The 24,990-nt window shown below is 40.1% G+C and overlaps 6 protein-coding genes across 6 annotated transcripts; 3 read left to right on the top strand and 3 right to left on the bottom strand.

Annotated features, from left to right (window-relative positions):
* Positions 1-42: 42 nt before the first annotated feature.
* LOC129792836 (F-box only protein 33) lies at positions 43-14,002 on the bottom strand. The gene is made up of 5 exons (XM_055832205.1): positions 13,829-14,002; positions 13,557-13,721; positions 12,795-13,472; positions 5,903-6,308; positions 43-5,839 (listed from the first exon to the last, which is right to left on the bottom strand). Exons 2-5 carry the CDS (start codon positions 13,676-13,678, stop codon positions 5,687-5,689), a joined length of 1,359 nt encoding a protein of 452 aa, XP_055688180.1. The 5' UTR covers positions 13,679-13,721; positions 13,829-14,002; the 3' UTR covers positions 43-5,686.
* Positions 14,003-14,082: 80 nt separating this feature from the next.
* LOC129792835 (zinc finger protein 19-like) lies at positions 14,083-15,787 on the top strand. Its single transcript, XM_055832204.1, has 2 exons — positions 14,083-14,267; positions 14,335-15,787. The coding sequence occupies exons 1-2, from the start codon at positions 14,109-14,111 to the stop codon at positions 15,286-15,288; spliced, it is 1,113 nt and encodes a 370-aa protein (XP_055688179.1). The 5' UTR covers positions 14,083-14,108; the 3' UTR covers positions 15,289-15,787.
* A 291-nt stretch (positions 15,788-16,078) lies between these two features.
* Positions 16,079-18,407, top strand: LOC129792829 (cytochrome P450 6j1-like). The gene is made up of 6 exons (XM_055832200.1): positions 16,079-16,471; positions 16,532-16,874; positions 16,943-17,130; positions 17,198-17,337; positions 17,404-17,776; positions 17,842-18,407. Exons 1-6 carry the CDS (start codon positions 16,293-16,295, stop codon positions 18,140-18,142), a joined length of 1,524 nt encoding a protein of 507 aa, XP_055688175.1. The 5' UTR covers positions 16,079-16,292; the 3' UTR covers positions 18,143-18,407.
* Positions 17,805-20,390, bottom strand: LOC129792828 (protein MTO1 homolog, mitochondrial). Its single transcript, XM_055832199.1, has 4 exons — positions 20,265-20,390; positions 18,448-20,202; positions 18,319-18,379; positions 17,805-18,240 (listed from the first exon to the last, which is right to left on the bottom strand). The coding sequence occupies exons 1-4, from the start codon at positions 20,309-20,311 to the stop codon at positions 18,139-18,141; spliced, it is 1,965 nt and encodes a 654-aa protein (XP_055688174.1). The 5' UTR covers positions 20,312-20,390; the 3' UTR covers positions 17,805-18,138.
* Positions 20,391-20,465: 75 nt separating this feature from the next.
* Positions 20,466-21,835, bottom strand: LOC129792834 (probable deoxyhypusine synthase). The gene is made up of 2 exons (XM_055832203.1): positions 21,488-21,835; positions 20,466-21,431 (listed from the first exon to the last, which is right to left on the bottom strand). Exons 1-2 carry the CDS (start codon positions 21,689-21,691, stop codon positions 20,520-20,522), a joined length of 1,116 nt encoding a protein of 371 aa, XP_055688178.1. The 5' UTR covers positions 21,692-21,835; the 3' UTR covers positions 20,466-20,519.
* Positions 21,836-22,238: 403 nt separating this feature from the next.
* On the top strand, positions 22,239-24,655 carry LOC129792830 (UDP-glucose 6-dehydrogenase). Its single transcript, XM_055832201.1, has 3 exons — positions 22,239-22,394; positions 23,204-24,307; positions 24,372-24,655. The coding sequence occupies exons 1-3, from the start codon at positions 22,239-22,241 to the stop codon at positions 24,546-24,548; spliced, it is 1,437 nt and encodes a 478-aa protein (XP_055688176.1). The 3' UTR covers positions 24,549-24,655.
* Positions 24,656-24,990: the final 335 nt, after the last annotated feature.

The following is a 24,990-nucleotide window of genomic DNA, read 5'->3' as shown; positions in this document are numbered from 1 at the left end:
TTTTATAAAATATTCTTCATTTTTCTAAAGAAAATTCAATGATTATTCCATTTTATTTTATTGTTTATTTCTTGTTACATTTTTTTGAATTTTAAATTGTTTTATTATTATATAAATTATATATTACCTATTAGATATTGACACCGGGTGTGTTTTTTATTATTTTTTACTTTCTTACGATCTTGGTGTTTTTTTTTTTTAGTTCAAAGAATCTTCTTGTTCATTTCCCAAATTTAATTTTCTAACTCTCAAAAATGGAATTTTATAAAATTCATTCACATCTCCTTTCTTTTTCCTACCGATATTTCTTTTTTTGTAAAAATGAAAGTATAAAATTAAATGTTTGATTTGTGAAAAAAAATTTACAAGAAATAAGAAAATGAAAAATTTTAAATACTTTTCACAATATCCTTGCGTTTACACCACTTTTCATTATTTTTTGTTGCTCTTCTCTAAACTTCTTTCTTTTATCACATACTCTCTCATTTTCTCCAGGATACTACAAATTTTTCTTCTCCTCAATTGTTTATCATCTTCTATCACGATGTAATATTTTTTTTTTCATTCTTTTAGCTAGTAAATTGTTGTGTGTTTTGTTGTTTTTTTTTCTTCCTTAGTTAGAGATGTTCGTACTTCACAATATCACAGCTCTGTAGTAATTATTTGTTGTTGTATTTTGCATGCTTTTTTTGTATCTTCGACTTTCCCACTCTTCCAAAAATTGTTTTACTTCTTATGCATTATATTTTCTTATAAGGTGAATTCTATATTTGGAGCTTTGTGTAGTTTTTTTTTTGCATTTTAACACAGATTTTTTTTCCATGGCGTACATTACACCGTTCTTTGTGAATGTCGTCCATGTGCAGGTCTTATATGTTATGTTGTTTTTTAAATTATATAATGCACTTTGAGCACATTATTTTGTAGAATGTTTGTTTATTTTTAATTCTTTCTTAATATTTTTTTTCAGTACATTTTATAGCTATTCGGTCTTTTTTTGTCAAAAATTTAATTGAGATTCATTTAAATTGAAGAGTCAATGAACTTTGTCAGTTACATAGTTTTTTGGCCGAATGCTTCACATATATTAAAGTATAAAACTTGAAAATCAAATTCAATTTTTTTGTCATTCAAAGAAAGATTAAAGATTTAGGTATTCAAACATAATAAATCTCGGATAAAGTAATAGCTCTTTTAGAACTTTTTGTGCAAAATTTCAAGAATTTTGGTTGAGAAATTGACTTTTTAGACCATTCTGAAGTAAGATTTTGTAAAACATTAGGGTCGATTTTGATAAAAAAAAATATCTCTTTTCTTTTCTAACAACTTAAGAGTTGTAAGATTTTGATATTTTGTTGTTCCAGAAAACAGTCAGAAAGATCTTTTATGAGCTCTAAAAAATAAATTTTCCTTCAAAAGCTCCCATTTCCCAGAATAAAGAAAATCTTATGACTGACGAATTGTAAGAAAAGAAAAGATTTTTATCAGAATCGAGCTCATTCCTGAAAAAAATCAGGCCAGGATTCTTATCAGCCGTCAACCCCTTAAAGTCCGAAATTCAATTAAAATAATATTTTCACAACATTTTTGAATTTCAAAAACGATTCTTTTGAAAAATATTATAATTTTGTGATTTTTTGAATGTTTAAAATTCTGACGTGGGTGTTTATACTTTCTTGTTGATCCGGTCTTCGTCAGTGGAGTTTTCTTCTTTTTCCTGGTTAAGAAGAAAACTCCACTGACGAAGACCGGATCAACAAGAAAGTATTTGTGATTTTTCGAATTTTCCTATTCTCCTATTTAAAGCAACTTCGCACGGTGGCTAGTCCAATTTTATGGAATTTACCGAAAGGCCAAAACTCAATTAACTGACCAAGAACAAGATCTCTAAACATTCTATTCTACACATCCTTCATTGATTCTATTCGTTCTATCCTTTTTGATCTCAAGCAAAAAGTAGAACGGCATAGTTCCTTCCTTTAATATTACAAATTCAAAATTTTCAATTCACTGACTATTCAACTGAATCCCATCAATTTTGAGTAATATGTCTAAATTCTTTTTTTTTAATTAACTTAATTTTTGCATTCCATGCCAAGGCGTATTTCTGTGTAGGATATTAAAAACGTTTGCTATCTCTGTAAAGAGGTTTTTCTTTGCAGTATATTTTATCATGTGTGTGTTGTTTCTACCTCTTTTCTTCTCATTATTTACGATATTTTGTTTTTTTATGTAAAACCTACAAAATGTGGTTGATTGCATAACGACCGATTGCAAATTATATTAAAAAAAAAGAAAATTATGATAAAGTTCTGAGAAGAAAGTTTAATGTAATGTAAAAAAGGAATTGAATGATGTTCGATTTTTCTTCCTCTCAAAACATTTTCTTTTCTTCGCCCCTTCCCCAATATAGTCTACAGCGTGGTTTTTTGGTCGTTTTGGATCTTGGTCTCTTTTAGTGAGATTTTACATAAATCTATTAAATGTTTTTATTTATTTTCGTTTATGTTTCACTATAATTTGTCTTTGAGATGTTACTAAACATTTTGCTCTTAAATTGTCTATTCTTGTTTGTTTGTTTCTCTTCATTATAAATATATAATTATTATTCCCCTAGTTGTTACTTCATCGCAAATTCATATTTGTTACTTGCTATCACATCAGGCTTTTTTTCTTATTAATTCACTTTGCTTCTCTAAGTTGTTATTTTATAATTTTTTCTCTCTCAACATTCTTTTTTTCTCATTTTTGTTTTAAATTTGTATTTTAAGTTGTAGCAAAACACACCACCTCGCATTTCTCATTCATAAAACTCTTTTTTTTTTGTTGTTGCGTATTCACTTCTTATCTTGCAGAATTCACTCTTCTGTGTTGTCTTATAGTTTGTTTTTTTTTGGCACTTGATAGCATTATACAAATTCCCATTCTTCTTTATGATTTCCTTAATAACACACTTTCATCTTTCACACAATTTTTCCTTTTTTTTTAATTTATTTATTTATCTTTCATTTCTATTAATGACTCGATGGAAAACCTGGAAGTGTTGGTGACTAGAGAGTTGTTTCTGTTTTTTTTTAATGTATAAACGACCCCTAATAACTTCTTGCAATGTTCTTTTTTTGTTATTCTTTCGTAATCCTCCCTTCAGCATCATTTATAATTTTTTTATTTCCTTATTAAGACTATACTGTATATTCAAAGATTCTTTATTTTGTTGTTTTGTTATCTCGATATTTTTCTCTTTCTCTCTATATATTTGAGAATTAATTTAAGAAAATAAAAAGTTATTTTCCTAAAAGAAAAAAAATCATACTATGGTGCTTTTTCAGTGAATGTAGCAATCATTTCGAAATGATTCATTACTAAATACAAAATATTATCACACGTTTTTTTTTTCTTCTTTTGCAATTATCTTATTTCAGATTTACTATTGTTTTATTTATTTATTTTTTGTAATTTCTTCATAAGAAAAATGGAATTTATAATTTAAAAAAAGAATTAATCAAATCCTTCGAATTTTTTTAACATTCATTATTCATGTTATTTTTGATTTCCTTTCATAAATATTTTTTTTATTCTTTCGAAGCTGATCTTTTGCAGCTGCTTTTGTGTATACATATTAGTAAAGATTGGTTAAATATTATATTAATATTTCACGTTTATAATATATATTTTTTCTTTTATATTTAATAATATTGTGATTAGGAGTTACTTGTTATTTTTTTTCATTTTAATTTTAATTTAATTTCTTTTACATAATAATTTTGTTTTTCACACACATTCATAATGTGTGTTTTTGTAATAATATTTTTTTTCCCATTTTGCTTTATACCAAAAATCTTGTCGTACAAGTTCTTTTTAATAATAGTTTTTTTTATAATGGCAATGTTTGTAAAATTCACATCAATACAACAGCACGAAAATTGCAAAACGTGAAAAAGTAGGTTAGTGGTTAATAAATATATTGAGATATTGCGTCCAAATTCATCACAGTTAAAATTAAATATTCAACAAAAAACGAATTTAAGAAAGTGTGAGCTCTTAAAAGCAAAAAGAAAAGAAAGTAACTTGCACGAAATTTGCATTCAGAGTCTCACAATGTCTTTGTAATTCTTTTTAACTGCAAAGCGCGAAGGAAATTTGAGAGATTCTAATTTACATTTTTTCCTCAAACGTTTTAAAACTATCTCGAGGCAACACTTAAAGTTGTTTAAGTTAGTTTAGTAAAAAAAGAAACTGTTTTAGCTCTGTTGTGAAACTTTAGGAAAAATTAAATTTTTGAACAAAAAAGATCTGAGGGAAATTCGTCAGAAAAGGGATTGGGAAGGGGCAAGAAAGATGCAACTTTTCTGCAAGCAGCGACGTTTCAAAGGATTTGTTTATTCCTAGAACGTCGCTGATTGCAGAAAAAATACATTTTTCTTTCCCCTTCCCGACCGCTTTTACGACGAATTTCCCTAAAATATTTCTTTATTCAAAAAATTAATTTTTGGTTAACTTTAACAAATGATGTATTAGAAAGTAGAGTTAGTTAAATTGAGTTTTTTTACGGTGAGGAGGGGTAGCCTGAAATTTATTCAAGGATTAGTTTTTTTTAAAGTTGATTGAATTTACTGAGCTAATAAATTGGAAGATTTGAATTTGTGCAATTCTAATTTTTGGTGTTTCTTTAGATTTCTTTACTGGAGACTCTGAATTTTTAATTTTTAAAAAAGTAAAGGAACAAGCAAAAATAGAAGACTTCCCTACATTAAAAAAAATATTAAATAAAATAGTTTCGTGTTTTTCTTTGAAGTTGTTTTTCGCACTATATATAGGTTGAATAGAGTAATTTTCCATCTCGTGGGGTGCGAAAATTGCTTTCTTCGGGATGCTCCTATCGCCAATAACTTTGCAAAAGTTTTTTTTTATTTCTAGGACCTACAGATTCTTTTTATTTATGGAAAAAATTTGCAATTTCTGTCATCTTAATATATTTTTAAAAAAAGTGTTTCATTTTGTTGTTAATAAATTACATATTTTATATCATATAGAATATCCCATCTGTCCCCCTTTGAAAAATTCGACGCCCTTTCCCATACATAAAACATTTTATACGCGTGATGATTTTCTTTTGCAAACCCTTGATGTAATTTTGCGCCTTAAAATCTGTTATTCGTTCATCATTTATGATATTCGTTTAATTCCTATCGAACGCCTTTTTTTCTTTCGCTCTTAACATCTACGTAGTTATATATTTCTGTTTGTATTTTAGCTTTCCTTGTGTTGCATTTCCCCGTTTTTTTTTTCTTTTCTTAAAAGATGTATCACATTGTTTCAAAGATCTTTTCATCCTTTTGTTGGAATAATAAGCACAAATCACCCGCACGTTGTCATCACACACGAAAAACTTGACAAATTTACGATTTTTTTTGCTTGATTGTTTTTTAAACTCTTATTTTTATGAGAAATTCCAAATAAAAGTGCATGGTTTTCCTTTTAAATGTGCAAATGCCCAAGGAATTTCCTAATATGTAGTGCATTATATTTGTTTTATCATGTAGTAAATATTAATAATTCGGAGTGAGTGTAAATTATCTGCGATCCATCTGCTATAAAACTATATACTTTCTTCTCTTGTATTAAATAGTAAATTAATTAAGTGGCAGCAAGTCGACTTAGCTCTGTTTCAGTGTCTTTGACATTTTCAATTTTCTAATTCTTGGATATCTTTCTGAGTTATTTCCATTATATACTTATCTCGTGCACTATCGCTTGAATATCCACAGCCAGACAGAGCAGGATGCAATTCTTTATCCCGCTTTGGGTGCCACTCATTAACCATCAGACGCTTAATTTCCTGCAGAAAAAAATCAATTATAAGCTTTCAAAAAAAAACTTGGAAAGAGAAAAGAAAACTTACACTGAGGAACGACACGAGAAGTGGATTGGGCAGGAGATCGAACTTGGCAACTTCGAAGCGTTTGAGATTTTTTCCCCGTAAACGTGCAATACCAACGAGATTGTGGACATCAAGGAGGTACCCATGAAGGACAATCTCTTCGAGTTTGGCGCATCGCCACGCCATCATAACGAGGGGATCCTGATCGGAGGTGAGGTAGAAGAATTCCGCCTCCTCAATGTCGAATGATGCATCCACCCATGTGAGGCTTTTGAGGGTCTTATTGTAGTGTTGCGATATGAAATCAATTGCTTGGGGGTTCATATTTTTGCAAAAGAGTACTTTCAGATGCGACAATGGCATACTCTCGCGCAGAATATGGCTGTGAAGGTACTTTATTGCTTCACAAGCATTAAGATTTGTAGTTCTATGACCCCAAAAGGTGTTCAAAAAGCCCGAATGCCTACCCCTTCAGCTTAGGCTGTTTTGCGTAAGAGGACTCTCTCTTCTCCCACAATGCACTGTTAGGGGTGTCTTTCGAGGAGGGAGTCAGACCGCCTCGGCTGATACAAGTGGTAAGACTCAACAGGAGTCAGAGCGTTAGTGTATGTGACATTTTGGGTACAGTGCCGGGAGTTGAAAGGGGGCGGAGTCCTCCAGATCCATGAAGCCCCTACTTCGGGTACTTCATTCAGAAGTGGGATCTGAACAGATCCCCAAGTGTGTAGTGTAAAGATGGAAAAAGGATTCAGCAATTCACAAAGATAAGTATTCTTTTTTTAATCGCAAAGACATGGCGTGGGCATGCATATATATGTATGTATGTATGCACGTATGTATGTGTGTGAGAAATGGGGCCCATGAATGATGCTGATTGAGAACGAAAGAGTGGAAAATTACCAGTCATAGAAAAAGAACCCCAATACTAATGCAACTGAAGCTTTTCAGATCGCTAGGAAGAAAAGAAGAGAGAAGGGGAACGAGATCGACCGGGATCAGGAGAAAGTGAGGATTACTCATCGACCGACAAGAGGGTAAACGATAATTGCCGAAGGCGGTGAGTAAGCTTTGTGTAAATTAACCGGGCGAGTGGAAATTTTCCAAGTCCTGAGAAAATGTGTGAGTCATCAGGAAGACAAAGCATTAAGTCTTCTTTGTCGAGGCAAAGCACTCTGCGTTTCTCTCGGGACAAAGCATTCCGCATATCGCTCTCAGTCAAGCAACACGCGTTAAGTGAAAAGTGATTAGTGAAATGGACGAAGAAACTCTTGTGCAATTCCAACGCTGGCTCACATCAACCAGGAGAAATAACCCTGGAGATGCCGAGGAGCATGGTGAGGTCCCACCAAGGCTCAGTGAGACCGACAGCTCTGTATTCAGGGGTTTCCCGGAAACACGGGAATACCCCACTGTGCCGCGATTGGGCATGTCCATAGGAAAAAGGGAAGTTGAATCCATGCTTCCCGAATTTAATCCGGACCAAGACAGAACCCTGTCAGCCCAGAAATGGGTTGAAATGGTCGAAAAATGCTGCGCCCAGTTCAGCATTACAAATGAACAAAAAGTAATCATAGCCACCATGAGGCTAAAAGGGGCAGCACGATCATGGCTGGAGGGAAACATGGACTTGGCATATACATGGCCCAAGCTAAAAGAGGCACTTATAAAATTCTTCCCGGATGATGTGGACGACTTGAGCGCCATGGTGAAAATGGAGGCCACCCGCAAGAGGGATGAACCGGTGGAGGCCTATGTCATGGGCAAGTATGCCCTGGGCCAGCGCATTGGACTGTCTACACGGTTAATAATAAAATACATAATCCAGGGAGTGCCGGGGCATGTAGAGCGCTCATCATTAACATGCACCAATCCCCAAACAATACCTGATCTGATGCTGGCGTTAAAGCGACTTGATGACAGCAATCACAACTCACGCAATCGCTACTCAGTGCGTGGAACTTTCCGTCGAGGTGAGAGGAACCGCTCACGCGAGAGGGACAACAGAATGAGAGAACGACGCAGGGATCGCCGACATCTAAGCCGAAGCCCAAGGCGAGATCGCTCCCGCTCCTGTGAAGGGAGACACAAGCCGAACTATAGGGGAAGATCACGCGATCGTCAATATCGCAATTCATGGAAAGATGATGCTATCAAGACTGAGCGAAGGAAGCCCCAATCCGGACAATGGGGTGGAAGTCGCCGGGGAAATACGCAGAAAAGATGTTTCATCTGCAACTCTGATGAACATCTGGCGTCTAAGTGCCCGGAGAAGAAGGATTTTCGGGTTAGGCTGGTGCATGAGCGTACCACCAGCCTGAGCCCCATCCGCAAATCGCTCACTCAAATCGAATTAGAAGGGAGGAAATTGGACGCACTCCTGGACAGCGGAAGCGACATCTCCCTGCTGCAGGAAAACGTGGCCACAAGTTTGGGATTGTTGAAGGAAGGACGTGCCATCCACTTTAGGGTGTATGGAGGAGGACGGAGGAAAACATTGTGGGCCACCAGCGCGAGTGTAAAATCAGGAGATGGGTACTGCAGAATTAAAATACATGTTGTGCCCCAAAAGTACCAACAATTTCCTTTGCTGCTGGGACAAAATTATTTGGAAGCAAGCAAAAGGAGAAGTCAGACAATTATCCCCACTGTAGACGCGACATTTGAGACACGTGAGGACCAAATGAGGAACAATGTGATGCAACGACGGGAATTGAAGATGGAGGATCTCAAGTTTGGAGACAAAGGTGATGACGTGGCTAAGGATAAGCTTGTGCAGCTGGTCAACAAGTACCGCACATGCTTTGCTTTGTCTTCCAAGGAGTTGGGGCACAATGCTGAGCTCCCAATGACGATCTCCCTCAAGGACAACGCAAAGGTGGTGAGATATGTTCCCTATCGCATTCCCCTGCGGCTGCAACAAAAGGTGGATGAGGCCCTAAAGGAGCTCCTAGACAACAACATTATCCGGAAGTCCACATCAGAATTTGCAAGCCCAATGGTGGCTCTGCAGAAAAAGAACGGTGATCTGCGACTATGTGTGGATTATCGTAAACTAAATGCACTGATTGTCAAGGAGCATTATCCAATGCCATCCGTAGAAGAGGAGGTGCATAAGCTGCAGGGAAAAGCAGTGTTTTCCACCGTTGACCTGATGATGGGATACCACCAGGTTGCCGTGGAGGAACAATCTAAATATCTCACTGCCTTTGTCACACCATCGGGGCAGTATGAATTCAATAGGGTGCCGTTTGGTCTCGCCAATTCCCCTGCAGTGTTCATGCGCACAATGAGCCATGTGCTAGAGCCACTAAAGGGTGATACATTGCACTGTTTTGTAGACGATATAATCGTAGCTACTACATCTGTGGAAGAAAATCTGGCGGTGTTGGAAAAGCTATTTGCTGAATTGGCGAAGCACAACCTGACTTTAAAACTCAGTAAGTGTAAATTCCTACACTCCTCCATTAACTTCCTGGGTCATAACATCAATGGGGAAAGCATGTCGCCGGGTAAAGCCAAAGTTCATGCAGTAGAACAATTCCCAAAGCCACAGAACCAGCGCCATGTGCGTCAATTCCTCGGACTGGCAGGATATTTCAGGAGATTCATCCCCGATTTTCAAAAGATTTCTCAGCCCCTGAGGGAATTGTTGAAGAAACAGAAAGGGGCGGAAGCTCATCAAGAGAAGATAATAACTTGGAGTGAAAGTCAGGAAAAAGCTTTTCTACAAATCAAAAAGCTTCTCACAAGTGAACCGCTGTTGACACTCTACAACCCAGAGGCATTCCATGAGCTACACTGCGATGGATCAAAGCTAGGAATAGGAAGTGTGCTAATGCAACGTACCGGAAACGACCCCCTACGTCCGGTGGCATACTTCAGCAGAGCAGCAACTGATGCAGAGTCCAGGTATCCATCATATGAAATGGAGACCTTGGCAGTTGTGGAATCAATGGAGAGGTTCCGCTACTTTCTGTTGGGAAAGCAGTTTAAAGTGGTGACGGACTGTAGTGCTCTTCAAATGACACAAAACAAGCACAAGATAAGAGACAGCGTGGCACGTTGGTGGATACGGATGATGGCATTTGATTTTGTGTTGGAGCATAGAGAAGGAACTGCCATGACCCATGCAGACACTCTTAGCCGATGCCCAGTACCTTTGGACGGGAACAAAGAAGATCCATGGGTAAGGGTAATTGGAATATCTGGTGAAGATTGGGTAGTGGCACGACAGATGGAAAGCCCAAAATTGGAGAGAATATACTCAGTTGTCACTGGGAAGTTGAAAGGAGAGGTGGATCAGAAACAAATTCTGCAAGAATACGTGGTGCAGGACAACAAGTTATTTAGACTCACTCCCCAGGGAAATCGCCTTGTAGTGCCCCCAGGATTGAAATTCTTTGTGATGCGTGCAGCACACGATGAGCGTGGACACCCGGGAACCGACCGAACCATCAAGAGCATTCAAAAGGACTTTTGGTTCCCAAAACTTCGACAATTAACGCGAAAATATGTCAGAAACTGTATGAAATGTGCCATGCATAAAGCCAGCCCAGACGAACATCGATACCAGTGGCACGTTATGCAGAAGAAACCCATACCGTTTCACACAGTTCATCTTGATTTCTGTGGACCTTTTCCACGTACATCGGGAGGCAAGGAACACATTCTGGCCATTGTGGATGCCTTCACACGATTCACGATTCTTCGACCTGTGGCTCGTCCCACAACACTCACTGTAACAAGGGCATTGGATGAAATATCACAATTCTTCGGACTCCCATGCATTGCAGTGAGCGACAATGGGTCTGCGTTCACATCTCGCGAATTCCAGGAATACTGCAAGCAGAATAACATTCAGCATTCCCCTGTGGCTGTGGCCACTGCTAGAGCCAATGGTCAGGTAGAACGCATCTTCAGGGTGGTCAAGGACTCATTACGCTGCCTGTCAGAAGATGAGCTTGGCAAGGATTGGGCAAAACATTTACCGACTGTGCAATGGGCAATCAATTCATCAATAAATAGAGTAACAGGGGAGACTCCCTATCAGCTCTTGTTGGGGTACAATCCTCGACAACAACGGGAGAATCTGTTGTCATTTGCTGTGACCACCGCAGTAGAAAGAACAGACACCGCGATGGAAGACTTGCAGAGCCTAAGAAGCAAGGCTGAAGCAAGGATGTTGGAGCATCAACGTGTTGAAGCAGAAAAACATAATCTGATGAAGAAGAAGCCCACACAATTCAAGGAAGGAAATCTGGTGTTGGTTAGATACACTGCTCCAGCGACAGGAGGATCAAGGAAGATGATACCCAGATACAGAGGTCCCTACATTGTTGCCAAAGTGGTGGGTCGCGATATATATTTGATAAAGGACACCCCAGCTACACAAGTGACAATACGACCGTTTGAGGCCATATATGCAGCTGATCGCCTCAAGAGGTGTGGTGTTCCTGAAGGATTAGAGGAATTAGAAGAGGAAATGGAAGTGGATTTGAGAGATGACGATTTTTCTGAATAAAATGTAATAAAAGAACACAGAGGCTTTAATTTCTGGGATGAACTCGAGAGTGAGAAGTAGATCCTTGGAAATTAAAAATATCGTTGAGTATCATTTCAGATCCAAGAGTTCATTGGCAGACAGAGTGCACATAGTTGAATGTTGTAGGCGTGGTGAGTCAGACACATGCACGCACCATCTTGTGATCTTGAACGGACTCCAGGACAATGAAGGTCCAAATGTATGGAATTGAACAGCAGGGTAATCAAAGGGGCGAGCAATTGTCACTGTGTATTGCCTCTGGGACCGCCTGGCAGACGCGTCTGCCAAACTTCCTCCCAGATAGCTGCATGGCATTGTTCACCAAACCCCGGAGATAACCCCGATTAACCTGGATGTGTATGGGTGAAAGACCTGCACTTGCCTACAGGTGGAACCCGAAAGGAGATGGCAGTAAAGGAACTTCAAAGACAAAGCTAGCTCAACGGATATGTGAGAACGTCAATATGCAGTATACATGCTTACAGAAGGAACTGTTGAAGCAGATTGAAGAAAGGCGAAGGGCCTTGGGACCAGAAGGGTAACATGTTACTAGAAAATTGGTAAGCGTGCACGCTAAACATCAGAATAACCCGAGTAAAGGAAAGGAACTTTCAAAGAGATACAGGCCAAGCTTAGGTTAGCTTGATGGGATAGGATTACTAGGTTAGGAGATGGGAGATAGAAGAGTGAGGTGGGGTTAGAGATAGGCTGATGTCCTCCACAAATCATTGATTCATTTAATTTTTCGCCGAGGACGTCGAAATTCAGGAATGGCCGAGTGTAGTTCTATGACCCCAAAAGGTGTTCAAAAAGCCCGAATGCCTACCCCTTCAGCTTAGGCTGTTTTGCGTAAGAGGACTCTCTCTTCTCCCACAATGCACTGTTAGGGGTGTCTTTCGAGGAGGGAGTCAGACCGCCTCGGCTGATACAAGTGGTAAGACTCAACAGGAGTCAGAGCGTTAGTGTATGTGACATTTTGGGTACAGTGCCGGGAGTTGAAAGGGGGCGGAGTCCTCCAGATCCATGAAGCCCCTACTTCGGGTACTTCAATCTGCAAAGAAATTATCATAAAATATATTTTTTAATTATTGGAAAGGCTTCGAAAAGCTTCGTAGCCGCTTTTCCGGGGATTTATTAACGATTAAAAACTTATAGGAGATGTCAGGGTTAATTTTATTCTCCCTGATGCGATAAATTTGATTAATTTGTTCCTCTTTTCTCATTAATTTCAAACAGTTGCATGTCCCAATTTTCAAAACAATAAAGTACTTGTGCCCCAAATCACCCACCCCACCACCTCTTCTTCTAAGTATGAGCAATAAAATGCTAATAAAAGTTACGAATAAAACATTATATGAGTGTGCAAAAAACAAACTCACGAGATTAATGCGAAGCTCAGCTTGTGGATTATGCTCCTGAAAGCTCCTCCAGGCCCCCTCGGTTGTACCAGCGTGATTCTTGTCGAAAGCATGAATGTGCAGAATGAGTCGCTTGAGGTTGAGTAGCTGAAGTACGCGCAATAATTCATCACTGAAGAAATCATAGTCAAGTGAGAGGAGACGTAGATTGGTGCACTTGTCAAAGAGGCTCGCTTCCAGGCTGCTTACGTAGTAGAATCCTGGGTTCTCCTTAACAGATCCAATGGCAAGTAAGCGCATTTCTTGGGGGCATGCGAGGGCACGCAGAAATTCCGAACAGTAAACAGCGAGCTGCTCACAGCATCCGAGATTGAGGTACTGCAGGGAAGGATTACGCCTACCCAGAATCTTCTTAATTGGCTCAATGAGGCCGCTGTGGATGAAGTTATCGGCCGCATACTGTCTCGGCAGGACAAACTGACTCTGGGTGGGTCTTAGTGTGAGCGACACAAGACGGTCATTTGTTGAGCAGATTGTCATGAGAATCTCCATGGCACGCTGAACAGCTTGTGTGCTGCCTGAGTCAAAAATGATGGACGTGGCACTGACAAGGTGGGCCAGGTGCTGCAGGTAAAATGCATTGCGAGCCTCATGTTTGCGCCCCACAATGAAGGTGGCTTTCTCAAAGAACCTGCAAATACGTAAGACAAAATTACAACCACATCCCACACAGCAATTAATCCTTCTTCTCCAGCAGAGCTCCTGATTCCCCTACCTTGGATGGAAAAGTGTGTGACGCCAGTGTCTACATACGGAGGATGCCTGAAGACGATCATGGGGCTCAAGGTACCCGTAAATCTCGACAAGCACAAGGGCAGGTAATTTGCCCCATCCCATAGCGATTCTAATGGCAGGTGCTTCTATTCCCCAGAGATGCAGACTGGCCAAGCCCCAGAAGAGAAAGGAGGAGAGAAGAAAAAAAAGTGAAAACCCCCGAAGGTGACACTCACACGAAATTACGCCACAAAACTTTCTCCCAAAACTCACCTTGCATTTCCTTCTTTGACTAAAACTCCAATCACTCTCACTCCTGTGGCCCCTAATTAGTAATTTGTTGCTACTTCCTCACACTACGAGATTTTCCTTATGGACTAAAATTTTGTGGAATTTTTTGAGACGAAAAATTTTTATTTTGCAACACAGCTGATACTTTTTCGCGAATGAACCAATAAAAATCATGCCACGGTATTTCTACTGATTTCCTCGGAAAAATATAGCATTCTCCGTGGTAGCAATAAGCAATCAATTTTGGGGCAAATATTGCCCGATGTTTTGTGTCTTTCAGGATTGTTTTGTTTATTTGTTGGAATGCCGCAGTAAAATGAGCCAAGTTTGTCGTTTCTGTGGCCAAAATACCCCAAACTCCCTGAATCTACTGAAAAGTCCCTCCGTGGTGGCTAATGTGGAAATGTGTCTCGCCAGGAAGGTGAGTCCATGTGTGGAAATCCATGTGAAAAATCATCAAATCCTCTTGTTTTATTTTTTACCTCTAGGTCTCATCTGATGATAAACTACCCATCTACTGTTGCATCCAATGCTGCAGTACTCTGGAAAAGTTTGCCAGTTTCATTGCGATGGCTGATGCTACGGAGAAGCGTCTACGGGAGATGGAAGAAAAGGTTCCGCCGGAGATTCGCAATCTTCCCAATGTCACCACGACACGTCTTTTTCATCGCAAGCGTGAGAATAAAAAAATTCCCGATACAGATGAGGAGCAGAAAGAGCCAAAGGGCGATGTGACGACAATTGTTAAGAAGCTCCGGGAAAGGTCTGATCTAACAATGACTAAAATTGGCATGGGCAGCACTTCGGGAGAGACCACAGAAATCCCTGCTGTGGAGACTGCTGAGAAAACAACCCCACCTGTTACAATCACCAATGCTCCCTCCAGCTACCTCTGCATGAATTGTCGTGATAGATTTGACTCCTTCGATGCCCTATCGCGGCACATGAAGACTCCTGGGCAGTGTCAGAAGAAGGAACACAAATGCCCAACATGCTCCCGCACATTTGATACACGCAAAAAATACTACCAACACAGTATCACCCATCGGGAAAGGAGTGCCCTCATCTGCGACCAGTGCGGGAAGAGCTACACAAATCGCTTCAATCTTGAGAATCACAAATCCTCCGTCCATGGGGATGCTGTTGAGGAATCTGACAGTGCTATATACAGATGCCGCATCTGCATGCAACAATTCACCTCCCGCGTTGAACTCTTCCGGCACATTGAGGCACATGACAAAGTCTCCAGACAGCTGCATCTCTGCGATAGATGTGGGAAGTGCTTTGTCTCGCAGGAAGCCCTCAAGACACACAGTCGAACCCACGTGAGCGTACACAAGAGATGCCCAAAATGTGGGGAGAATTTCACGAAAAAATCCTCTTTAGCATTGCACGAATGTCCTGGAATAGCATCAATTGGCATCAAGCTACCAGCTAATTGATAATCTCACAGTTGCTCTGATGGATTAGCAGCCAGTATTGTAATTTAAATGTAAAACAGTGAAAGGAGTTTATTCATCGATTTAAGGATCGTTTGATTAAAGGAAACAATCAGGATATGCGCAAACTCACTAAGGATCAAAAAGATCACTTTTATTGGGATCTTCTTATCCTCTTTTGATCCTCCAATATTGTGTGTATATACAGATTGTTCTCTTAATTGAAGTCATGATCCATAGATTGATGAATGAACTACTTTTACAAAGGAGAACATCATCCTAAGTCCTACATTATGAAGGATTTATTAATTCTTCGCTTTTTTATTCTATAAACTTCTTAAATCTTAATTCTAAAGATCTTGCAGCAAAGAATTAAAATTAATTGTAGGTATTATTGTATAAAACAAAATTTAGATCACCAAGTATAATTTCTTTCAATGTAAGATGTATGCTTAAATTAAAATCTCACAATTTGTGCAATACATTTTAATTTTATCGTCAATACTGTTTGTTTTATTGAGTTTATTACGCTAATTTAATAATTTAAGGAATATTTAATGATGAAAAGAATTATTTATCTTCTATTCCCACAAAAAAGTTTCTCAGTGGAAAAGATCAATCATCTTTTTCAAGGAGTATCATTCAGGAACAGCAAAGAACAACATTTCAATCTGCAATTTCCGTAAAAGTTTGTTCCATTTCCATATTAATTGATTGCATTTCAAAAAGAAATATTTAATCAACCTCAAAATAATCTATAAATAGCCTCATTGGCCATATCTTTTTTGTCTTCTCTTGCTCCGTTGGAGAGGTAAGAAATCTTCAAGAATTCTATATGATTCAGTCACAATCTAATCTCATCGAGGATTGATAGTGATGAAAAAATAATCCATCGTTCAGTTCTGCGCGTATTATTTCATCAGAATTTCCGTCTGACGTTTTGGTATATAATTTTCAAGCAGAGCGTGTAATTCTGGAAGTTAGTTGGTTCGTGGCACACGTTCATCATGCTTCAGCTGTACATTGCCTTGGGAGTCCTGGCAATCTGTCTCTACTTCAAATGGAGCCTGAGCTTCTGGAAGAGGAAGAATGTGGAGGCGCCCCCACCACTACCCATTGTTGGTAACATGGGTGAAGTGATAATCCAGAAGAAACATTACGGAGTGGTCTGTGATGAAATTTACAGGTAAACAAGTAGAATAAATTCATTTTAGCAAAACTTCATCACGTGCTATTCCCTTTGTAGATCATACCCAACTGCCAGGTATGTGGGATTCTACAAAATGGGCAAACCGGCAATCATTGTACGTGACCTAGATCTCGTCCGGGATGTTCTTGTTGCGAATTTCGGTCATTTCCACGACAATGACTTCCAAATTAACAGCACCTTGGATCCCCTATTGGCTTGCAATCCCTTCACAGCACACGGAGATGAATGGAAGAAGATCCGGAATCAAGTTAGTCCCATCTTCACCACTGCCAAGGTGAGGGCATGCTTTGGAATTATGCGAGAAGTGGGCAACAGTCTTATCGAATATCTCGAACACAGTCCCGATATCAATCGCTCAGAGGGTGTGGAGATAAAGAGTGTGAGTATTTTGATTAAAACCCCGCATCAATCTTTATTTTTCAATTATTTGTTTCCTAAACAACACAGGTGATGACAAAATTTACAACAGATGTTGTAGCATCGGCTGTTTTTGGCGTCAATGCTTATGCTTTTGTTGATGCAAAATCAGAATTTGTTACCATGTCCAGGGAATTCTTTACACCAAGCTTTGGTGGAGTTATCCGGGGACTCATTGCCTTCTTTGCCCCTCAAATCGCGACGCTCCTTCGTATTTCGTAAGTTGATTAGATCATGATGTTGGTTTCAGCTCTAGTTCAATTAATATTCATTTTTTCGCATTAGATTTGTTTCCAAGAGGCTTGATGGACGTCTCAGAAACCTTATTAGGCAACTCATGGCATCCAGAGAGAACAACGCAGAAAACACGAGAAAGGACTTTGTACAAGCATTTGTGGATTTGAAGAAGAAAGATCAAGAAAACCGTGAGTTTACTTAATACTTGTGCAGGTGTGAATAGAAATTAAAAACTCCCTCATTTCTCCCACAAGGAATCACGGAAGAGCTAATTGTTGGACAAGCTCTAACCTTCATCACTGACGGAACTGAAACTTCTGCAACAGTGATGTCTTACACACTGTATGAACTTGCACGTCATCCGGAGATTCAGAAGAAAGTTCAGGAGGAGATTGATAGAGTTACAGCTGCACACGGCGGTGAGATGACTGATGAAGGAATAATGGAACTTGAATTGCTTGATCGGTGTATCCATGAGAACCTCCGAATGCACTCAGTTGCCTTCAATATGTTGCGCATTTGTACGAAAGATTTTGAACTACCTCCACAATTTAGCACCGGAAGTCAGCATCGGGTAACAATTGAAGCAGGAACTTCTGTTATCATTCCCATATCCGCAATTCACATGTAAGCGGTAACATTTAGACCGTAAAAGTTCCCTTTAACGTATTTTTTTTATTATGCCTTTCCAGGGATCCCGCAAACTTTGAAAATCCCCACACATTTGATCCTGATCGTTTTCTGGATGATAAAAAACAAGAGAGGAATCGCTATGCCTTCCTGGGCTTTGGCGAAGGACCACGAATCTGTCTTGGCATGCGTTTTGGGTTGTTTCAGGTGAAAATGGCTCTGTACACCCTCCTGTCCAGATACAACATCAGCGTGGCAGCAAAACAGAAACTTCCTCTGGGTGTCAATGTGCAATCCTTCCTCCTTGCCCCGAAGGAACCCATCTTGCTTACATTTGAGAAGAGACCGATGAAGTCGTCCTAGAAGACTTCCCCAGCAGCAGTATTTGATTGACGCACATACCTCAATAGCCGTACTATGGCAGATGGTGTGACTCCCTGAATACGAGAGGCAGCAGCAATCTGCAAAATCATAGTATTTTTTTTTTAATATTCTCTCAAGGACATTCTTGTGTAGAGCACAAGAACATATTATATTACCGTCTGGGGCTGAATGTAAGACAACTTTTCTCGCTCCACAAAGGAAAGATTGAGATATTTTCTGCAAAAATAAAGGATTTATCATTAAAGATAAGAATATTTTGAGTCTCTTCTCAAGATCTCTCTTACGAAAAGTAGTCAATGTTGGATGGAATGATGAGTTGCTCATCCTTTTTAACTTCCGCCACGTCTATTGCTTGCTCTGTTACGACTCTTTCATAGAGAGCCTCAATTTTGAGTCTTTCGCACAAAGCTAAATCATCTCGAATCCACCCAAGAATTCCAGGTTCTAAATTAGCAATTTGTTGCGCACTAATCCCATCGGCAGGAATTGAAAGCATCTCAAAGGCTGTCTTTTCGGCTGTTGTTTTACTCTGCGGCAACTGCAGTGCATCCCTCCATTGATCCATGCGCTTTCGCACTCCCTTCATGATCTCCATGGCTTCCGTGAGCTTTCGGCGTATCCGCTGGAATTCTTCATATCTCTCCACCCCGACAAGTCCCATAGAATAGCCCTTCTCCGTGAGACGCATATCGGCATTATCCGGACGAAGACTGAGCCTAAATTCAGCTCTACTTGTGAACATGCGATATGGTTCATTGGTTCCCATTGTTGTAAGATCATCCACCAGAACGCCAATATAGGCGTCTGTTCTGTTGATCCTCAGAGATTCCTTATGTTGCACTTTTGCAGCTGCATTTGCACCAGCAAGAATCCCCTGAGCAGCTGCCTCCTCATATCCTGTTGTTCCATTGATCTGTCCAGCCAGAAAGAGGCCACGAACACGTTTTGTTTCCAATGTTGGAAACAATTCTCGTGGATCTATAAAGTCATATTGCACCCCATAGCCCGGCCGAAGAATTTCTGCAGCTTCAAGGCCAGGAATACTTCGTACAAGTTGAATTTGTTGATCTTCTGGGAGTGTACAGGAAAGTCCATTGGGGTAGATCACATCGCTATGCAGTCCTTCAGGTTCTAGCCAAATCTGATGGGATTTATCACCAAAACGGAGAACTTTTGATTCAATGGACGGACAGTACCGTGGCCCAGTAATCTCCTCCGAAACATGTCGATTCTGATGAAGATTCTTCCGGACGATCTCATTGATAATGATGGGTTTTGTGTAAGTCAAATGGCACACCATCTGATCCTTCGCTGAAAGCCAAACAGTGGGATTCATAAAGGAGAATGGAACAGGTGGATCATCGCCAAATTGTTGTGTTAAATTCCTAAAATCAATTGACTGCTTCTTTATCCTCGGTGGTGTGCCTGTCTTCAGTCGAGACATCCGGAAGCCCATATCCTCCAAACTCTTTGCCAATCCCACTGCAGGGGCATCTCCAATTCGTCCAGCAGGTCTCACACTTGTACCAATGTGAATTTCTCCCCTGAGAAAAGTCCCCGTGGTGATTATCACTGTTTCCGATTCAACTTCCCTGCCATTCTTCAGCACAATTCCCCCACAAATGACTCCATTTGGTGTTTCACGGAGAATTAAATTTTCAACAGAAGATACGCATATTTCGAGATTCTTCATCGTGCTGAGCTCTTCCTGAACGGCTTTTTTGTACAGTTCCCTATCAATTTGAGCTCGGGGTCCCCAAACGGCGGGGCCACGTCGTCTATTGAGCATTTTATATTGTACCCCAGATTTATCACAGCACCTCCCGCAGACACCATCAAGAGCATCAATTTCTCGCACCAAATGCCCTTTCCCAATTCCCCCGAAAGACGGATTGCAGGACATTTCACCAATTGTGGAGAATTTGTGTGTAACCAGGAGAGTTCGAGCTCCCATCCTTGCGGATGCAGCACAAGCCTCTGTACCGGCATGACCACCACCAACAACTATTACGTCAAATGGAGGTGAAGATGAATAAAACCTGAATCAATTTAAAAGGATAAATGAGAATGCTGAAATTGGTATCAATGTACAAAAAGATACCTTGTTATCTCAAGAAAATGTCTGGATATCCTCCGTATCCGATGCATCCCTGGAAAACTGATTAACTTTGACTTCTTTAAGTGCTTCACGTAACTCAAGATTTTACTAAAATAATAGGTTAAAACGTGAAAATCAAACAAACGCGGCTCCCTTCTTATGGCCACAACTGTTTCTCTAAAAATAAAATCAAACAAAATAATATTTTTGAGTTTTTCTTCCCAGAATTTATTAATTTAAATTAATCTAAATTTCATTTTACATTCCTATGAACTCCTCATGAGGATTCTGTAATGAATCCTTAGCCTTTGCAAATGTTTCCGCGACCAAAAGAGGAAATACAAGACTGGCATCTGAGTAAATCTTCACCGGTGTGGCTTCTTTGCGAATCTTTCCCCATGAGATGGCCTCATCAGGTCGTGCCCCTGAATCACTTCCATCAAATTCCGATCCGGAATTAATGAAAACCGCATAGTCAGCCCCATTTCGCATGAGATTAGCATTGCAAATGTGATGTTTAACCACACCACCACCCAGGATGATCATTCCCGTGGATACAGCTTTGACGGCGATGGTATTGAGGCGTCTAAGATCACTCACGATATCCACGACAAGTCCGGGATTTTTGTATGAATGAAAGTACATCATATCACCAAGACTGCCGTCGGTTAGTGCAGGACTAAAGACGGGAATTTTGTTCCGTGCTGCCCAATGGTAGATGGATGAAGGGTCATTAATTCGCTCCCCCAGTCTCTGAATCACCTTCGATGGTGTCCACAATATTCCGTCATTCTTCTGATCTTCTAGCATCTCATCCAGAAGGGGATTTACCCAATTTTCAAACTTGCAGTAATTCTCATTTGGAACAAGAAGATTTCCTATGCGATTGAATCCCTTCTCCCGGAGATGCCTGCCACTCAGTTCAAATGATCCCATATATGTGGGGGCGAGACATTTTATGAAGTCCTCCTCAACTCCCCCAGCTGTTGTCACGAGGCAATCAACGAGATTATGTTCCACAAGATACCTGATGGTTTCTCTTAATCCCGAACTGACCATATTTGAGGTGTAACCGAGGAAGATGGTGCAGTTGTGGCGACGGACGATAAACTCATCATCCTCATGAAGGTCTCTGTGTTCCTCCATAAGTGGGCATCTTCGACGCTCCAGCTGGAATTAATCCCTTAAATCAGATTCCCCGGGAATTGAGCTGATTGTATACGTACCATTTTTCGTACTTCCTCGATGGCTTTACCAAAATTCGATGCCTGGAATCCCGTGTTGGTGTAACTCTTGAGGATTTCCTCATAATTAATTCCATGGGCATTCCAGTCGTAACCTTTTACAGTCGGAGTGTCCTTTGGTAGCTCTTCACTCTCCAAGAGTACAGCTTCCTGCGCAATCGTCGGAATGTTTTGGATTTTCTCCATTTCCTCCCAGATTCTTCCCTCAAAATCTCTCTTGAAAATTCAGCACAGATGTAAACAATAATTGTTAGGTTACAGCATGCCGGATACCTAAACTCCCGAGGAGGAATCGATCAACCAACCGAAATCAACCGAAAGCCATTGCAAAGCTCTCTTCAGTCATTTGTTGAGTTGGACCCAGATGGATTTTTAATTTTTACCTCAGTATTCCTCCTGCTGCCACAGTGGAGTTTTCACATTAATCTTCACCTACTCATTCCCTCCTACCACAGTAAAAGTTCTTCTGCAGTATTTTTAAGCTTATACATTTTGTGTTGAAAAGCATTTTATTTAAATACTGAAAAGTGCCATATTTTTTAAGATATTGAAGTATCATCTTCCGGAAAGACGCTTCTTGTGAAAAAAAACTAAATATTGACTCAGATGGTAAGAAAGAATTGATACAATGAGGCTTACACAAGATAGGTACATTTCTAATGCAATTTGCTTAACATCTTTTACAGCAATTTTGTTGACTTTCAAATCATCCCACAAAAAGAAACACGCAAAGATGATCTCAAAAGTTTGCTGCATTGGTGCAGGATATGTGGGAGGACCCACATGTAGTGTCATGGCCCTCAAGTGTCCAGACATCCAGGTGACTGTGGTGGATCGCAGTGCAACACGAATTGCACAATGGAATTCGGAAAAACTGCCAATCTATGAGGTAAGCCACAAGCATCACGACACAACATTGCCACCTTGGAATTCGTGCTCATCTTCAACCTTCGTGTTGGCAAAAAAAATGAGCCTCACGAGGACAAATTATGTGTGAATTTGGCTGACATGGTAAACTCCAGAAAAAAAACCGTTGTGACCTTTTTTATGCGCGCGATTGACTCACCATCGCACAAAATCTCTTTAACATGAAGAGAGAAAAGGCAAAGAGGAGAGACCAAAAGAAAAGAAAAAAATAAACACAAAGATTCCACAAAGCATTCCAAGAATTCCTCAAACAAAATCAAGCCTCACAAAAAGCACAAATTCCGCGGCGCGCATTTAATTAATACATTTCTGAGAGAGCTTTACTGGAGTGACACTATCCGGGTGTCTTATCGGGCATTTCCGACACATTTCCACACCAGGCCACTTCACAATTTGAGATACGCTACGGCAGATTAAATTCATGGGATTCGGGAGGGGATACACGGAGGGGGCTGGCACTGAGATACAGGCCGCGATGTTTGCCAGGGAGATTATATTGCACACAAATTTCCTGCTGCGTGCAATTTAGATAAATTGCTTTTTGATTGTTACCATTGAAAATGTATTTTTAACACTAGATAACCATGACTAATATGCTGCTTATCTCATCCCTAGTATAAGAAAATTCTGAAGGTGAATGTCCAGCAATGATTGTTCTTTGAAGAATATACTCTCTGTCGTACTTCCGTTAACTATTCTTAAACCTTCCTATCCAGTCAAATCATGCCAAAATATATTTAATTAGTAATAAATCCTTTTCTTCTTTTCCAGCCAGGCTTAGATGCCGTGGTAAAGAAATGCCGCGGGCGGAATCTTTTCTTCTCCACGGACATGGAACCCGCTATCCGGGAAGCGGATCTAATTTTTATCTCTGTCAACACTCCCACGAAGACCTCAGGTCGGGGTAAGGGACGCGCTGCTGATTTGAAATTCGTAGAAAATTGCGCGCGGATGATAGCTGAAATTTCCCAGAGCAATAAGATTGTGGTGGAGAAGAGTACGGTACCCGTGAAGGCAGCTGAGAGTATCATGCACATTTTGCGTGCAAACCAGAAGCCGGGTGTAAAGTATGAGATTCTCTCTAATCCCGAATTTTTGGCTGAGGGAACAGCCATTAGGGATCTCATACAACCCGATCGTGTTCTCATTGGGGGTGAGGAGACCCCAGATGGACAGAAAGCAATTGAGACGCTGTGCTGGATCTACGAACATTGGATTCCAAAGGAGAATATCCTTACGACGAATACATGGAGTTCTGAGCTATCGAAATTGGCGGCAAATGCCTTCCTGGCACAGAGAATCTCCAGCATAAACTCTCTATCGGCCGTGTGTGAGTCCACAGGGGCTGATGTGAGTGAAGTGGCACGTGCTGTGGGCCTCGATTCGCGGATTGGATCGAAATTTCTACAAGCTTCCGTGGGATTTGGTGGGAGTTGCTTCCAGAAGGACATTCTCAATCTTGTCTACATCTGTGAGGGTTTGAATCTACCCGAAGTGGCTGCCTACTGGCAACAAGTGATTGACATGAATGAATTCCAAAAGTCTCGCTTCACGCAGAAAATCATCGAGAGCCTCTTCAATACGGTCTCGGAGAAAAGAATTGCCATCCTTGGGTTTGCCTTCAAAAAGGACACAGGAGATACGCGTGAGACACCCGCTATTGCGGTATGCAAGCAACTCCTTGACGAAGGAGCGCAGCTCAGTGTGTACGATCCAAAAGTGGAGCCACATCAGATTGTTCTGGATCTCACTCAGCCACGGGTGACGGACAATCCGGAAGCTGTTCAGGAAGCAGTGAAAATACACGCAGACCCGTATGCTGCCGTACATGCAACTCACGCTATTGTGATTTGTACCGAGTGGGATGAATTTATTGTAAGTTTAGCCATCTTCCTGATTCCAGGATGAATTATTTATGATCTCCTTGACTTAATTGCAGGACTTGGACTACAATCGTATTTACCAATCCATGATGAAGCCAGCTTACATTTTCGATGGGAGGAAAATTCTTGACCACGAGAGACTTCAGAAAATTGGATTTATTGTTCAGACTATTGGGAAAAGGATGCAACCCGGTGGAAGACAGAGATTCTACGGAAGCAATCCGCAACTTTAGGCATAAGGAAAATTCTGTTTTCCCTAAAAAATATCACTGCAATTTCCTCATAAAGGACTTTTCTTATTTTGAAAGGAAAGTAAATTTTTCCGAGATATAATCGAGAATTTTGGGTGTTTTATTGACTTACCTTGAAGCGATGTGATCAAGGAGCTGATGGAGTTTATCCGGATGATCTTACACAACTTCTGCAAACTCACACACGACGATTTCTAATGAAAATTTTATTACAAAGCAAAAATTTCGCGGGAACCATTTTTTTTTTTCAAGGAAAAACACTGAAGAAAATGAGATCCACCACAGCCTACTCAAGTTTTTCCTGAATTAGAAAGAATAAGGTCAAATTGCACACTTTCTTATTAGAAGAAAAGTCTTCAATCACTGAAAATTAAGGATAAAATAGGGAATTAGCATTTTTTGCTCAAAACATTGAAAAAACACA

Source organism: Lutzomyia longipalpis, chromosome 3 (genome assembly GCF_024334085.1).
Source record: "Lutzomyia longipalpis isolate SR_M1_2022 chromosome 3, ASM2433408v1".
Classification (NCBI taxonomy): domain Eukaryota; kingdom Metazoa; phylum Arthropoda; class Insecta; order Diptera; family Psychodidae; genus Lutzomyia; species Lutzomyia longipalpis.
This window is presented reverse-complemented; position numbering and strand designations above follow the sequence as displayed.

Coding starts and splice junctions, on each gene's coding strand:
- LOC129792829 (XM_055832200.1), top strand. CDS start 16,293: ATGCTTCAGCTGTACATTGCCTTGGGAGTCCTGGCAATCTGTCTCTAC. Junction 16,875..16,942: donor AGGGTGTGGAGATAAAGAGT/GTGAGTATTTTG, acceptor TAAACAACACAG/GTGATGACAAAATTTACAAC. Junction 17,338..17,403: donor GAAGAAAGATCAAGAAAACC/GTGAGTTTACTT, acceptor TTCTCCCACAAG/GAATCACGGAAGAGCTAATT.
- LOC129792830 (XM_055832201.1), top strand. CDS start 22,239: ATGATCTCAAAAGTTTGCTGCATTGGTGCAGGATATGTGGGAGGACCC. Junction 22,395..23,203: donor AAAAACTGCCAATCTATGAG/GTAAGCCACAAG, acceptor CTTCTTTTCCAG/CCAGGCTTAGATGCCGTGGT. Junction 24,308..24,371: donor CCGAGTGGGATGAATTTATT/GTAAGTTTAGCC, acceptor ACTTAATTGCAG/GACTTGGACTACAATCGTAT.
- LOC129792828 (XM_055832199.1), bottom strand. CDS start 20,311: ATGCATCGGATACGGAGGATATCCAGACATTTTCTTGAGATAACAAG. Junction 20,203..20,264: donor CATTTTCTTGAGATAACAAG/GTATCTTTTTGT, acceptor AAATTGATTCAG/GTTTTATTCATCTTCACCTC. Junction 18,380..18,447: donor TCCAACATTGACTACTTTTC/GTAAGAGAGATC, acceptor TTATTTTTGCAG/AAAATATCTCAATCTTTCCT.
- LOC129792836 (XM_055832205.1), bottom strand. CDS start 13,678: ATGGGATGGGGCAAATTACCTGCCCTTGTGCTTGTCGAGATTTACGGG. Junction 13,473..13,556: donor CACACACTTTTCCATCCAAG/GTAGGGGAATCA, acceptor ACGTATTTGCAG/GTTCTTTGAGAAAGCCACCT. Junction 5,840..5,902: donor TTCTCGTGTCGTTCCTCAGT/GTAAGTTTTCTT, acceptor TTTTTTCTGCAG/GAAATTAAGCGTCTGATGGT.
- LOC129792835 (XM_055832204.1), top strand. CDS start 14,109: ATGTTTTGTGTCTTTCAGGATTGTTTTGTTTATTTGTTGGAATGCCGC. Junction 14,268..14,334: donor AAATGTGTCTCGCCAGGAAG/GTGAGTCCATGT, acceptor TTTTACCTCTAG/GTCTCATCTGATGATAAACT.
- LOC129792834 (XM_055832203.1), bottom strand. CDS start 21,691: ATGGAGAAAATCCAAAACATTCCGACGATTGCGCAGGAAGCTGTACTC. Junction 21,432..21,487: donor TCGAGGAAGTACGAAAAATG/GTACGTATACAA, acceptor GATTAATTCCAG/CTGGAGCGTCGAAGATGCCC.